Source organism: Terrapene carolina, unplaced genomic scaffold, assembly GCF_002925995.2.
Source record: "Terrapene carolina triunguis isolate 2854851 unplaced genomic scaffold, T_m_triunguis-2.0 Scaffold131, whole genome shotgun sequence".
Classification (NCBI taxonomy): domain Eukaryota; kingdom Metazoa; phylum Chordata; order Testudines; family Emydidae; genus Terrapene; species Terrapene triunguis.
In genome coordinates this window covers 3,817,251-3,832,467 of record NW_020664482.1, presented here as the reverse complement: position 1 = coordinate 3,832,467, position 15,217 = coordinate 3,817,251, and the positions used below count along the sequence as shown (strand labels likewise).

The following is a 15,217-nucleotide window of genomic DNA, read 5'->3' as shown; positions in this document are numbered from 1 at the left end:
AGAGCTTGGCTTGTTTAATGTAACCCTAAGGGAGATATGATTGCTCTCAGAGCATACAACAGAGGGTTAAATACCAGGGCGGGAGAGGAGTTATTTAAGTTAAGTGCCAATGTGGACACAAGAGCAAATGGATATAAACTGGCCATCAACAAGTTTAGGCTTGAAATTAGACAAAGGTTTCTAACCATCAGAGGAGTGAAGTTCTGGAGCAGCCTCCCAAGGGGAACAGTGGGGGCAAAAAGCCTCACTGGCTTTAAAATTGAGCTTGATAAGTTTATGGCGGGGATGGTATGATGCGACAGCCTACAATGGCATGAAGCCAATCTGCGACTACTAGTAGCAAATATCCCAGTCAGCTGGTGATGGGAGGCTAGATGCGGAGGGCTCTGAGTTACTAGAGAGAATTCTTTCCCAGGTGCCTGGCTGCTGGTCTTGTCCACATGCTCAGGGTCTAACTGGTCACCATATTTGGGGTCAGGAAGGAATTTTCCCCCAGGTCAGATGGGCAGAGACCCTGGGATTTTTTCGCCCCCCCGGCAGGATAGGGCATGGGTCATTTGCAGTTTAAACTAGTGTAAATGGTGGATTCTCTGTAACTTGAAGTCTTTAAACCATGATTTGAGGACTTCAGTAACTCACAGAGGTTAGAGGTCTATTACAGGAGTGGGCGAGTGAGGTTCTGTGGCCTGCAATGTGCAGGAAGTCAGACTAAATGATCACGATGGTCCCTTCTGGCCTTAAAGTCTGAGTCTAAAGTTTATATATTGGCTAAGCTGAGGCCTTAGTTTTTTAACAGAGCAGTGAAAGCGGCTAGAGCTCTTAACTAGTTTTAATTAGGTTTTCATCTTTGCTAACTTGTTTTTCAGCCTTTTAAAGAATTGACTGGCGACACGACTCCGTTTGTTTCCTTCCATGTTAATGTACTAAATTATGACAAGAATTTTCCTCCTACAGAAAACTGTACAAATTAATTAGGACTTTTTCTGTTCATTGTAACACTGTATGTTAATTAGACCAGAGAAAAGCTACATAAAGTTTCATGCCACAAGAATGTATCTTTTTAAACTTTCTGTATTTGTGTCTATTAATGAAATAAAACTGATCCAAGGAATTCAACAGTGATTTAAAAACTGTTTTTGCCGTACATGTGAAACCAGATAACTACAACCTGTGTGATGACACGTGTGAGAAGAGGGAATCCAGATTGGGAGCATCCATCTTTAATCATGGGAATTAACATGCATGCAAATAGTGCGTTGTTCTGTCATAGCAAGTGGGCACCAGGTCGATCCTTTGTTCACTGTGAGGCTATTCTGAGAACAAGAAACGGGATTTTTGTACATTTTAATATATAGCAGTAAGCAGTTGCCACTGAAAAAAGTCTGTATTTGCCGCAGTTACTACACTACCCTGTTCCCTCTTCTAGCCACAGGGAAAGGTAGGCAGTATTGCTGTATGGTAGCTGGCTTAACTTTTTAATGGCAACCACTCTATTACCCATCCACCAGAATTATCGTGAGAATTGTAGAGAAAAGCACTACAATCATATACCTGCTCAGACACCAGAAAGCAAATCAAATAACCCAAAAGTTGTTGCTTTTTAATTTCTCATGATTGGCTAAACAATCCCATGATTTTTTGGGACCTGACTCATAAAAAAAATAAATGTTTGGGGTTGGCAGTAATGGAAAAGGAACTGCACCACAGCTGACAAAAAGCATTTTTCTAATATCCAACACCCAGTGCATTAAGAGAAACGAAATTGAAAAGACCATTTGCAATAGTAGCACCATCTGGTGACTTATGCCACATGTGAGAGGCATAACTTTTAGCCTTGTCTATCTGGTTGGTGTCCTTTTTAAAAACTTGCAGTAGAATATAAATCAGAATGGAACAAGTCTGTTGAATTTTCTTTTATTACTGCCAAGGGAAACATTCTTGGGCTTTATTTCCTTTCTGCTCAATATATTGCAAACCTTTTCCAAGTTTGTAACTAAATATTTTGAGCAGCTTGAAAAATGACTAGCACTGGATCGTACAAATTGTTCCTCTAGCAGTTGTTGCTCTCTCAGTAGGGTTTTGTCCGTGTGCTTCTGTAATACAATCCTGAGCAATAAGTCTGAAGTTGTCTAGTTCATCAGTTATATTGAAGACGTATTTCCTGCTCTGTCACTCTTCCCATATGATTTTTGCTTTGGTTCTAGCCTCCAGCCTAGAACAGTGCAAAAATATTCCCAGTCCAGAAGTTATATTTTTTGGCAAATTGACAGAAAGCAAAAACGTTTGGGCGTTTTCATGATGAATAATCAAGTTTCCCCTGGTGAATACATTTTGCTTCAACTGAAAATTCACTAGGAAAAGTCTATGTGGCCTTGAAAGGTTTCAGAAACGTGGCTGTGGAAAGCACGGGCGGGGGGCTAAGTGCTGTGTTGAGAGTAAATTAATTTCACTGGTGAATTTTTCTCCAACTTTCTAACCCTGAAGCAAAACCTCTGGTTGTCATGAATGATCTCTTCCATGGGCTAAGGAATTCCCCAGGCCTGGTTCTGTGCTGACAGAAACTGCAGTGTCAGTGACAAGGTAGAGAAACGTGAATTGATTTGGCATTCCCTGGGTGATCAAAATGAGTGTAAACGTACATGCCGAGGTGACAAAGTGGGGATCAGCAGGGAAAGCTACTAACGAGGGCACGTAAGGTAAAGCAGAAAGGTCCTAAAAATGCTAAAATTTGCCTCTGGGTTTATTACTTGTTCACTGGGGCCAGGTTTTTCAAAAGGGCAAAAGAGTTAGGTGCCCAAGTCTCATCAAATTTCAATGTGAGTTTGGCTTCTAATTCTTGTAGTCTCCTTGGAAAATCCCAGCTTGAGTTTCTGATGCAGTCTGAAACAGCCAAGACACAAACCCATGGAAGGAGGAGACCCTGATTCTAGTAAGGCTGCTGGGTACTCTCTAACCAGTGTGTGTAAATTAGCCATCCTTTGGCCTGTATTTATTTATTGCATTTATTTTCATGCTTGGAGAAGAGAGGATAGAAATCAGAGGCAAAAAGGCTGTTGTGAATCAAAAATAATTCCTTAGAAGTTAAATTGCACATTATAACCAAAGCTAAAGGAAAAAATGTCATAGGTTGGGAAATGTTTCCCATTGTTAACACGTGAGATATATTCATGATACATTGTTGTGGGGGGGCAATGTCACTGATAAGGTATCCAACATTTTTTTGTGTTTAGTAACATTTTATGCATCAGAGCTAGGAAAGTAAATGCACTTGTAAAGGAAAACACAAAATCTGTTTGTTCTTGCAATGCATAACTGAAAGCTGCTCATGAACGCCCCATTTATGCAAATGTTTATGCACGTAAGTAACTTTACTTATGTCAGTAAAGTTACTCATGTGTGTGTTCAGAGGATCAGGTCTCAAGGAGTGACGTCTAAATAAGGACTGCAGGATTGGTCTTTTACCAGGGGTTAATACATTTCTGAAAAGCATTCTTACTAAACAAGGTAAGGTTTTTCATAGATTCTAGGACTGGAAGGGACCTCGAGAGGTCATCGAGTCCAGTCCCCTGCCCGCATAGTTAAGGTTTGTTAAGGTTTATACAGGGAAACTTCAGTGGATTCTGTGTTGAGACTATAAAGTGGGGGAAATAATGATCTGAGGTTAGGATATTGGAAATTGGGAACAGTGTAATTCTGGATGGGATTTATTGTCTCTCTTTTAACAAATGTATCGTCATTCCTTGGCAATTCTTCAGCATTCCCAGCAGCCATATTGTTCTCAGTCAGCTGTAGAAAGATTGACAGGTCCTGTCTTTTGCTTCTGAGCCTTTCGTGCTGGACCCCATTTTGGGACCTACTCTACTTCCAAACCCTTGACTAGGGAAGACCAGTTTCTCCTGTCTCTCTTCCCCCATCCCATCCCATGCCCTACAACCCAACAAGATTTCAGCCTGTGTGTGCTTCTGAACTCTACCGGAGCCTGCAGCCTGTAGAAGCTGTCAAGATATTGCCAGTTTAAGCCTGAGCCATTCTGACTCCTGAAGCAGTCTTTTTAAGTAGCTGCAGCTCAAGGGAGCACCTACCCTTTTCAGAAAAGCTGGCTTTTCAATTAAGCAACATATTTTTATGATCTAAGCTGAGAGCAGAGTGATTTCATGCTTATGTCAATACTCCCCACTCAATGGACTGTTATGACCTTTTTTAGTTATTTTCTTTTTTATCATTTCCATTTCGTAATGGTAATATGACACTCAATGCGCCGCATTTCTGGGGAGTTATTGCACTTAAGTAGCTGAAGTCATTCAGACTTTGGCGTCATGCCTTACAGTCTACTTGAGCCTTGCAGTAACTCTCCTTAAATTGCTGGATGGAAGGTCTGATTGCATAAATAGTATGTCCATTCAAACCAATTGTTGCCTGCTACCTGCACTCTAGAGAAAGGGGTCAGCTATTTTGGTAAGCATGTACTCTGCCATCCATTCTAAATTGCCTTTATACTTGTATTACTGTAGTCAAAGGATCATACAGCATAAGTGCATCAAATGTGATGCTGAGGGCTTGGTCCTCAACTGATAACACTGCTGCTAACATTCTGTCTGAATTCCCTCCCTATTCCAATTGAGTACAGCAGTGTTCTTCACTTCTGACCAAAAGTGTCATAGTGCATTGTTAAACAACTCTCATGTTTTACCCCAGAGCTGGATGAAGTGCTGGATGAAAGTGACCTCAGTGTATAATTTGTATATCTATTTGTAAAGCACTTTTGGATACTTTTTACGTTAAGCATATGCATAACTACTGCCCTGAATAGGGTTACGTTCCTGAATCGTAGCCTACGGTCAGGTCATTAGGTTATAACTGTGATCCGCTGACACCAGAAAGATGGATCCATGGCCATATTTAACGCCTGGTGTTTAATACAGTTATTTCTTGTAAGAGAAATAGTTTAAAAGCAGATTAAAAATTGCACAGCATGATCAAAGTGTGTTGTCTGTGCCTTTCGGAATTTATGGTGCTACCTGAAATAGAACTTCCCCCTTAAAGAGTTGGTGGGCCATATTTTGTCCTTTGATACCCACGTCCATTGGAAGTTCTGAGGGCATCTCCAAGCACAGAATTTGTGTCACTGCTGTCAGATGTCAGGGATTTTTGTCACTGTTCTTTTTACAGAACATTGTGCCGTAGCTAGACCTACAAGCCACCCTGAGTTGGCCTCTTTCCGACAGTTTTATTTAACTTTCTAAAGCTATCTTCCTCCAACTAAAGTTGCAAGAGTTTCAACCACCCCATGTCCTAGGCAGGGCTACTTTTACCATCAGCAAACCCAGGTCACTGAATTTGTTGGGAATGAGAAGTCCCGGGATCGGCAGCATTATACCTCCCTTCCACTCTCCCTACTGATCCACTCTTGTGAGCAAACAGGGGATTGAAGCTCAAAAGTTTTCTCCTCTTTGAAGTACTTGGAATTTGACCGTGGGTCACTTGCTGGCGTCAGTTTTAAAACTATCTGGGGTTTTGGAGGAATATTTTAAAACAGAAGATGTGGTGGTGTTTTTTTAGCAGGGAGCTGGGGAAGGATAATTTGGATCTGTGAGCCTTCACTGGGTAGCTTTTTAAATTTCCTACCGTGGCAGCAGGATGCCAATCAAGGCGCTGACATGTGTCCTCCGCTTCCCTATTACGTTCTCAAAGGGGTAAAGACAAAGGTTCCAAGAAACAAAAAACAGAGACTCTTTGCCAGTTGTTATGAAAAAAACTAAGTAAGTCTCTTGACCCTTAAAGCAGCAGGACTCTGAGTGCTTGCTCTTCTGTTACACCACTGTCCCTGATTCCTCTCTGAAGCATCCATAGCTGTAGGGGTTTGCCTAGGAGTTTGGGATATTTTCGAATCAGTGAAGATTCCCCTAGCTCTGATGCTAGGTTGCAAGGCACAGAGGTATGGGGAAACGGAAGAAGGATGACTTTTCTGAGGCAACCAACCGAGAAGAGGTGAAAAGTGAATGGTGAGACACAGCATGAAAAACCTGGTACAGGTTATACAAGGCGCTCAAAGACATTGGCCTGAAAGGTGCTTTGTCGTTTTTGTCAAGGCAGAAGCTATTCGCCGTGCTCTTGAGTATAAAGAAGAAATGTTTCTTCATCTCAGTGTCCTATTTAAAGAAACTCTTGTTTTCAGGTGTTTCTACTGGCACAACCTTAACTTGTCCTCCTTGTGCCGAAGCATTATGATACACGTGCTATGGACTCTGTAGGGCCCTCTCCACAGGTTGTGTGATGAGAGGGACACCAAGCAGAGCAGGTTCTCTTCCCGGCTGTGCTGCAGACATCTTCCATGAGGCTGGGTAGAACTATCATAATGGATTAATGCGGGGGTGGGTTAAGGATGCATACACAGTCCTAACGTGGGCATTTCCTAACCTTTGGGGCACCTGAATTTTCAGCTTTAACATTCTCAGAATGTAGCTTTTTGCATAGAATTGAAGATTTATATCGTAGTCGCGTCTACAGATCCCAATCAAGATGAGGGCCCGAGCATGCTAAGTGTTGTACGTACACAGATCAAGACACAATCCGTGCCCTGAGACCCGTACAGTCTAAGAAACGATCTCTGCAATATATGATAGTGCCCCTCCCCCAAGTGGGCCCATCTCCTGGCAGAGGGCTGGTCGCTGATCTAGCTGACAGCAGCCATCTTGTGGAAAAGTGACGTAACTTGTGATCCCGCTGGTATCGAGAGCCAGCGTTCATCGGTTTCCATTCTGCTCCAACACAGATTTAACAAATGGGAAAAGAACACTATGGATTAAAAATTCAACATTTCCTTCAATTATTAAACATGAATGATTTTCATGCAAATCGAGCCTGGATTCGTGTTTCCAGACGGACACAGATCAAAGCTGTTATGCTGGGAAGTGTCAGCGACCTGTGAACCAAGAGGCGGTTCGTTATTTTTATCATTTTATTAATAGTACCCTGGAGGGTGAGGGACCTAGAACAATGCAGCTGTCTAGCATACGAAAGACTTACCGTTCTGTCTGCGGGGATATCTGCTCCTCTTTAACTTGTTCACTTGCATCCCTAGAGAGAGGAACTGAGGGTATATCACCTTGATACCATTTGAGCAGGAAAATACTGATCGGTATACAATTAGACCACAACTGCTAAGTGAGCCCATCGCCGGAGGTGCTTTTAATTAGTCCTGTTCGTGGTGTGAAGGAGATGCATGCAGAATGTCCCTGGGTCCTGGAGAGAGGATTGGGAAAATGTGGAATTCTAACTCCAGAAATACATATGCAGCCTTCATGAAGTCAATGGGAGTTGTGTATATATCTGAAGGCAGTTTGGCCCTGAATACAGATGTCTAAGTACTATATTGAATCCTCTCCAGATAACTTCATCTGAATGATAAAACCACATGGAAAAACTTGAAAGGAACACAAGGGGGGGACGGGACTTGTCTTTTCAAACAAGGAAACATTAATATTTTGGCGAGCTCCTCATGTCACGCACCCTTGTTGCTTTGATATTGCCAGGCATTCGAGACGGCCGCCCCATTTTGCAGCATAATTCGTAAGGGCTCAGTCTGTTGCCTTCATTCACAAGGGCTGGGGTTTCACACTTCACCTGGCTGTAGGTGTCTGCCTGGGGCTGGAAGGTTCCTAAGGAACTCACCTGGTGGAAAGCAGGTAAAATCCAGAGTGCAGGGAAAGCATGGGAGATTCTGGATCCTTTAGTCTATGCTGAGTGGAGCCTCATTCTGCAAGTAGCTCTCCCTCCACGCCTCCCACATGCACCAGGCAGGGTTCCCTGAACCGCACCCCTCAATCGCTAGGGGACGACGCTGCCTTCCCTAGACCTGTCCCCCTCCCACAGCAACAGCCATCACAACTGACCGGCTAGCGGTAACCTGCTCCCCACCCAACTAATCCCCCAGCAGGCAAAGACCTTGGGGTCACCCCCCTGCTACCCCTGTGAGGTGCTGAGGAGGGGGCAGCATGATGGTTCGAGAGGTGCAGGGTGAGACACGGCTGCCAGCAGGTGGGGGTGTGCCTGGGGCAGCCCTATCTCCCCTCCCTGCTGAGAGACCACCTGGGGATTGTGCCACACTTGGGACAGCTGTCCCATCTGCTCTCCAGACTGCCAGGTAACCTCTCCACCTTCCTTCTGGCTACCCTCTGCCCTCATCCCGCTGGTGCCTCAACACAGCACTGAGAACGGGGAGGAGGCAGAATTTGCACCACCACGGCCTAGGAAAAACCACTGGCCCCACTGACGCTACCCCATTCCCTCCCCTCTTCTGCCCATTCCCCACTCAGTGACCTCGCCAGACTGCCAACTCCCCAGACTCCTCTCCCATAACCCGCACCCCTCAGCTAACTGCCCTTGGCAAGTCCCCCTCACACCCAGATGTTTTTGTTTTATATGGACATATACCTATCTCCTAGAACTGGAAGGGACCCCGAAAGGTCAAGTCCAGCCCCCTGCCTTCTCTAGCAGGGCCAAGTACTGATTTTGCCCCAGATCCCTAAGTGGCCCCCTCAAGGATTGAACTCACAACCCTGGGTTTAGCAGACCAATGCTCAAACCACTGAGTTATCCCTCCCCCCTAGATCTGCCAGGTAACTCCTGTCCTTCCCACCCAGCCCGCAACTAAGCCCCTGGTACCACCACTGGAGCAGCCTCCAGCTGCCTCCCCCACCATCCCTAGAGATGCAGGGTGTGTGTGCACATGCATTGTGTCTCACCACGTCTTTCTGGAGCCTGCAGAAGGGACTGGCTCCCAACTCCTACTCCATGCCTGTTCCACTGCTGAGGGGACCATGGGGGTAGAAGAATCACAGATTTTCCTCTCAATTGAGAAATGTCATGCACGGAGCCACCAAAACCTGGACAGCTGGCTAGGGGTGGGGTGGGCAAGGGGTGGAGTGGATTTGGAGAGGAAGGGAAGGAAGAGTATTTTCCCCAGAGGATGTCTCACATTGAAAGGGTTTTTTTTTGAGGCGAGCCCCCTGTTATACTGTCAGCCGCACTTCACTGATTGGTGAGGGTGACCCTAAACCTTTGACTGCCAGAAGCTGGGGCTGGACAACAGGGGACGGATCACTCAAAATTACTGTGCTCTGTTCATTCCCTCTGAAGCATCTGGCACTGGGCACTGTCAGCAGACGGATACCGGGCTAGATGGATGATGGGTCTGGCCATTCTTATGTTTTCATGAGCATATGGAATTTTGTTTAACATTTACTTCTGCTTAATGTGACATTAATGTGGTTTAGGGAGCTACAGTGAAATTCAGTGGTATCGGGTAGCCTTTTCTGGTCTGTCTGAACTGATCGGTGGTCTCAGTCCAGAACCTAATGGTGAGCCTCACAAAAATTCACCCTCATGTTTGGCACCATTGCTGGTTGTTTCCATAGAGGGATCAGTGATGGATACTTAGCTGCCTTCTTTCTAGAAATGCTCCTTCATTGGCCTGTTCCATGAATAAACTCCTTTTCCGACGGGGAGGAGGTGGAACTGGATACTTACCTGGTATGAGTCCAATGAAGTCAATGGAGCTGTGCCGATGGACACGAGCAGAGAATCTAGTCCCCAATACCTTTCACAAGAATTAAAGTGACTGAAAAAAAAAATGTCAAAAGAAGAATCAGTGCAGAAAGTTCAATCCCGATAACCTCTATGAACCTATAAGTATTTTCCTTTCCATGGTAGAATGTCAGCGTTTAATATTTCCTGATTTGACATTCTATATAATTTGGTGTCGAGTATGTATCCATCTTAAATTAAGAGACTTGATATAGAATTCTGGTTAATTTCAAATCAATCTGAGAGACAGAGTGGACTTGCAATACTACCCCATTTTTGTAATCCATATTTTCTTTAAAAGCGGAAATTTAACTAGCTCATAGCTTTTGTTGTTTGAAATGTAACTTGTGTTTAAAGCGTTTATAAACTCCTCAGATCTTATACGCTGCCTCTGATATGATATAGTTCTACTCTAGCAGTGACAGCTACAGATGTAGACATGAGTCAGTGGATGAACAACAGTGTGAATAGGACCTCAGTCTTAGCGACAAACATATTGTAGTATTTGTTGTCCCATCTCAGAGTTTGTCTTTTAATTCCTTGTTTTGTTTTGCTTTTATTTTCAGAAGCCTTCGAAATTGTAGCACGGCATGCAAGGAACTACACCAACACCATGTTTAGGAACCACTACCAGAACATGGGGTCCAGAGCTCTTAAGTTTGTCGGAGAACTTTTTACAGATATCTCGCTTTACATACTGGGCTCTGACATCAATGTGAATGACATGGTCAATGAATTTTTTGACAGCTTGTTCCCTTTAGTCTACTCACACTTGATGAACCCAGGCTTCCCTGACCTCTCCGGAGAAATGATAGAATGCCTGCGGGTAGCAAGGCGGGACCTCAGGGTGTTTGGTAACTACCCCAAGATTATGATGACCCAGGTGTCAAAGTCATTGCAGGCCACGCGAGCCTTCCTACAAGCGCTCAACCTGGGGATCGAAGTCATAAATACTACCGACCATTTAAAATTCAGCAAGGAATGTGGACGTGCGCTGCTGAGGATGTGGTACTGTTCTCATTGCCAAGGGCTACTGATGGCGAAGCCTTGTGCCGGATACTGCAGTGTTGTCATGCAAGGGTGCCTGGCCAACGTTGTGGAGATAGATAACTACTGGAGAGAATATATTCGGTCCCTGGAAGGGCTGACCAAAGGCATGTATGGAATCTATGACATGGAGCATGTCCTGCTCAGTCTCTTCTTGTTGATACGAGACTCGGTCATGTATGTTCAGAAGAATGGAGGGAAGCTATCTGCATCAGTGAGTCTTTTAAATATTTCTATGTACTCTTTGTTACAGCCATCTTTTCCCATGTGATCAGGCTATCCATTGAACATGTGGAGCCTCACGTATTTTAGAAAAACGTCCATTAAAACAAACAACTCTTCCCCCCAGGCTCCCTCCCCCGATTCATTCTGACTTCTAAGACTTACCTGAAACTGCCGTATCGCAGAACTGGGGTTAATTCCTGGCTCAGGCGCAAGGACCTAGAGTCTAGGTTTTAGGCGCTGGGAATGTGCAGTGGTGACTGAGTCCCTCTTTGGATCGCTCAGCAACAGTTCCTACCAGCTGATTTCAGAGGTTATAGACAAAGGAGCCTCATTCAGTTTGTGTCAGTACGAGATGTGTTGCTGTGATGTTGAACATCTTGAGCAGGGGTCGTTAACCTACGGCACGTGTGCCGATTTTTACTGGCACACTGCTGCTAGCCGGGGTCCTGGCCGCCGGCCCCGCTCAGCCCGCTGCCTGCCTGGGTGAACGGAACCCCAGGTGGGCTGAGCGGGGCCGACGGCCGTGACCCCTGCTGGCAGGAGCTGGCAGCCGGAACTCCAGACCGTCAGCTGGCTGAGCCACTCAGCCCGCTGCCGGCCTGGGTGAACGGAACCCCAGACTGGCAGCGGGCTGAGCGGGGCCGGGACCCCGGCTGGCAGGAGCCAGCGGACAGAACCCCAGACCAGCGGCCCTGCTCAGCCCGCTGCCGGCCCCTTGCCAGCCGGGGTCTCGGCCCCGGCAGCGGGCTGAGTGGGGCCGGCAGCTGGGACCCCGGCTGGCAGGAGCCGGCAGTCAGAACCCCAGGCCGGCAGCGCAGGTGGCAGACGGAACCCCAGACTGGCAACGGGCTGAGCGGCTCAGCGCGCTGCCGATCTGGGGTTCCGTCCGCCGGCCCCTGCTAGCCGGGGTCCCTGCCGCCAGCCCCACTCAGTCCACTGCCAGTCTGGGGTTCTGTCAGGGGCCCCTGTAAATGTAAAATTTATTACTGGCACGTGAAACCTTAAATTACTGAAGACTTGGCACGCCACTTCTCAAAGGTTGCTGACCCCTGATCTTGAGAAATCAATGGGGGATTCTCAGGATTTCAGCTGGGGTGTGAAGCACTGCATGCAGATGGTGGAGGTGGGACCACATTCCTTCCTAGTTTAACATTAGCTGTCTGGTTGCTCCATACAGCTAGGACAGCACATCCTGTATTGTACAGTCCAGGGCGGATAAAAATCCATGATTTTTTTTTCATTTCAAATTTCTTTTATTTAAATTGGATGTTTTGATGCTGGTGTTTAAATTAAAATTTTTTCTTTTTAAAAACTAACCCTGTTTAAAATGAAATCTGAATTTAATACAAAATATGTCCAAGCCTAAACTTATTATAATCTCTTACAACATTCACATAAAAATAAGTATGCTGAATCCATGAGTCTCTGTCAAAATCTTTGAGTGAAAAGTTGCTTTTCTATAGAAAGAGAGAGTGGGGGTGGGGTGGGGAACATCTAGCTTTATAAATATGTCAGAGTAAGTCATATACTGTACGAAGGGATTGAGGGCCCCAGGGTCCTTGCTATTCGGTACAGAAGACTGGCAAAGTCCACACAGGCATTGAAACCTGGCCTCTGACCCCAGGAAACACCATCATGTCTCTCATTGGCGTCCTCCACTGAGCCCACCTGGGTGGTCTCATACTCCTATTTTATAGCTTCTCCCTACCTGAGCTTTGATTGGCTCAGTTCTCCAATTATGAATATTTATGACTGCACCCACCATGGAAACTTCCTCTGCAGCCCATGGGAAAACACTGATCTGCCCAGAAACAACCAGGATAGATGGTTCTGGGCACTTCAGATAAGTGGCCTTGCTCTGTCTCCTTGCATGTGTACACGAAGAGAGACGCAATCAGAAATCATTGATTTCTGAACTGCCTCCCTCTCTGTCTCTAAACACATACAAAACTGCAGCACAAAAGGCGTATGGGCTACACGAACAAAAGCCTTGGATTGTTGTTAGTTCTCTTGTTTTCCTGGGGGAGGCGGGGGAGTTACGTAACAAGGGAGAAGGAGCGGAGCGTGCAACTGGAAAGGAGCAACTCTGGTGTGAAAGCTGTGGGAAGAAGGGACGATATTCTTGAGGGCACAGCCTCTGGGACTGATTGCAACACCTGGGAACTGGAGAAAAAACCTGCCATGGCTGCAGGTCATAAAGAGACCCATTCTGGGAATATTTTCAAGAAATTCCTGTACTTCTGGGTGAAAAAGGAACAGGTGTAATGTAAAATTTAAATGGTGTGACAAGTCCTGGCTGTCAGAATGAAACACCATTATGGAAAATGCTCCTCAGATGGCAGTGACTTCGAAGATGATGTTGCGGACATATCTGAACAACCTGGATCAACTGGTTAGTAAACTTATTTTTGTACCACTCTTATGGACTGCCTACCACGTCCTTACTATGCTGTTAGAGAGCTTATTCCTTCACATCTATATCCTAACATATGCTATGATGATAACTTAGATTATGGTCATAAGTTAGTGTTTTGATTGCTTCTGAATTTCAAAATGTTGGTGTTCAGAATAGAATTGGTATGTTAGTTTATTGTGGGAGTATTTATCAAGTACATTTGTACTATTACTGCTGGACTTCTGACATGATTTTTTATTGCTCAATATAATCAAACATCCTAGGTGAAGATAACCTGTTTAAAAGTAAAGTTTTATTAGGCATTTATGAATTTAAACTTTTTGAAAATGTTTTTTCCCCCGAGATGTTTGGTATGTTGCTACAGATAAGGGTTTAAATAGATTTTGAAAATCCTTATGATTTATTAACTAGGCTTAGAATAAATTAAACCATTTAAAGAGTGCTACATACAGCTGCGGTAGGAGGAATCTTTCATTTACAATCTCATTTTTTTTAAAGCAGCGCACTGAGTAATGCTCAGTGAGTGAGAGTGACTTGTTTTTATGATTTTGTTTCAGAGCCCAGCTTAGACATAAAAGGTTGTGAACGTCCATCATCTGCAACGTCTGCAAGTTCAGAATCATCTGCTGCAAATAAACAGGTGTCAAACAGTAAATTACCTGTATTGAAAAAAATACTTTCTTCATCATCCAGTAAAACCATGGCTGAGTTCGTAACCAGGACCATCAAATTCCACGCAGACTCCTTAGATGAAAAGATGGCTGGGTTCATTTATGCAATAAATTCTCCTTTTCCTCTTGTTCAGAACCAACTTTTCATTGACATGGTTCAATCATTATGACCAGGCTACACTCCACCCGGCAGAGCAGACATTGCTGGAAGGTTGCTGGATACAGGGTATGAAAAGGAAACTGAACAGTGTGCAAAAAACATTGACGGGAACTTCGTTAATCTGAAGGCAGGTCTACACTTAATACACTGCAGCGTGGCAGCTGGACCGGTGTGCTGAAGCACTTCAGTGAAGACACTATAACGGTGACAGGAGAGCTTCTCCGGTAGTTAATCCACCTCCCCGAGAGACAGTAGCTATTTCAGTGGAAGAAGCTCTCCTGTTAACATTGTGCTGTCTACACCAGGGGATAGGTCGGTATTACTACTTCGCTCCGGGGTGTGGTGAGCGATGTAGTTATACTGATGTAAGTTTGTAGTGTAGACCTGGCCTGAGTCTTGATGGGTGGAGCAATGTACACAATGATCCAACAATACGTGCTGGTGTGACAAAAGAAAGCGGGGTGTCTGTCTTACAGAAATAATTGCTACACCAGGAAATGCCCGTACCGCAGAGTACTTAAAAGAAGTAGCGGTGAAAGCTGTCACAAACGGAACAAAAATTCAAGTGTTGGTTGTGTAGCTTTGTCACAGGCAATGCTGCAAATGTAGCAAAGAGGAGAAGAAATCTAGAAGAAGGTAACAAAGGGAACCTGAAACTTGTAACACATGGGTGCAGTGCTCATTTGATGCAGCTTTTAGCTAGCATCTTGTGCTGACATTGCAAAATACTTACATAACCACCACTCTGCTTCAGCCTCACTGAAGGGAGGAGGCGGAGCCAGACATTCTCCCCCAGGATGTACAGTGGAATTCAGTGGTTGACTGTTCTGAGCTGTGTGTTCAGAGCTGGCCTATTCTGATGACAGTTTGTGAAGAAAATTGTGACCAAACAGATGGAACTACCCCAGCCAAAGTACTCAGCACTGGACTGGAGAGCAATGTAGACGATATGCTGAATACGCCGAAACCTGCTTCCAGAGCCTTGGACAAACGGCGGGAAGATCGCTGCTGAGTTGCTGATGCTACTGAAATTTGGAAAGAACTTCAAGGGACCTTGACAAAAGAAGTACCCAACAGCACAGTTAAATTGCAGGCAGGAAAGAGGCGGCCGGA

The 15,217-nt window shown here is 45.1% G+C and overlaps 1 protein-coding gene across 1 annotated transcript in view; it reads left to right on the top strand.

Annotated features, from left to right (window-relative positions):
* GPC3 (glypican 3) overlaps positions 1-15,217 on the top strand; it is a 253,518-nt gene that overhangs the window by 101,809 nt on the left and 136,492 nt on the right. The window contains exon 3 of the mRNA XM_026653014.2: positions 10,152-10,846. Within this exon, the coding sequence (XP_026508799.1) occupies positions 10,152-10,846 (695 nt within the window). The remainder of the gene's footprint in view (positions 1-10,151; positions 10,847-15,217) is intronic.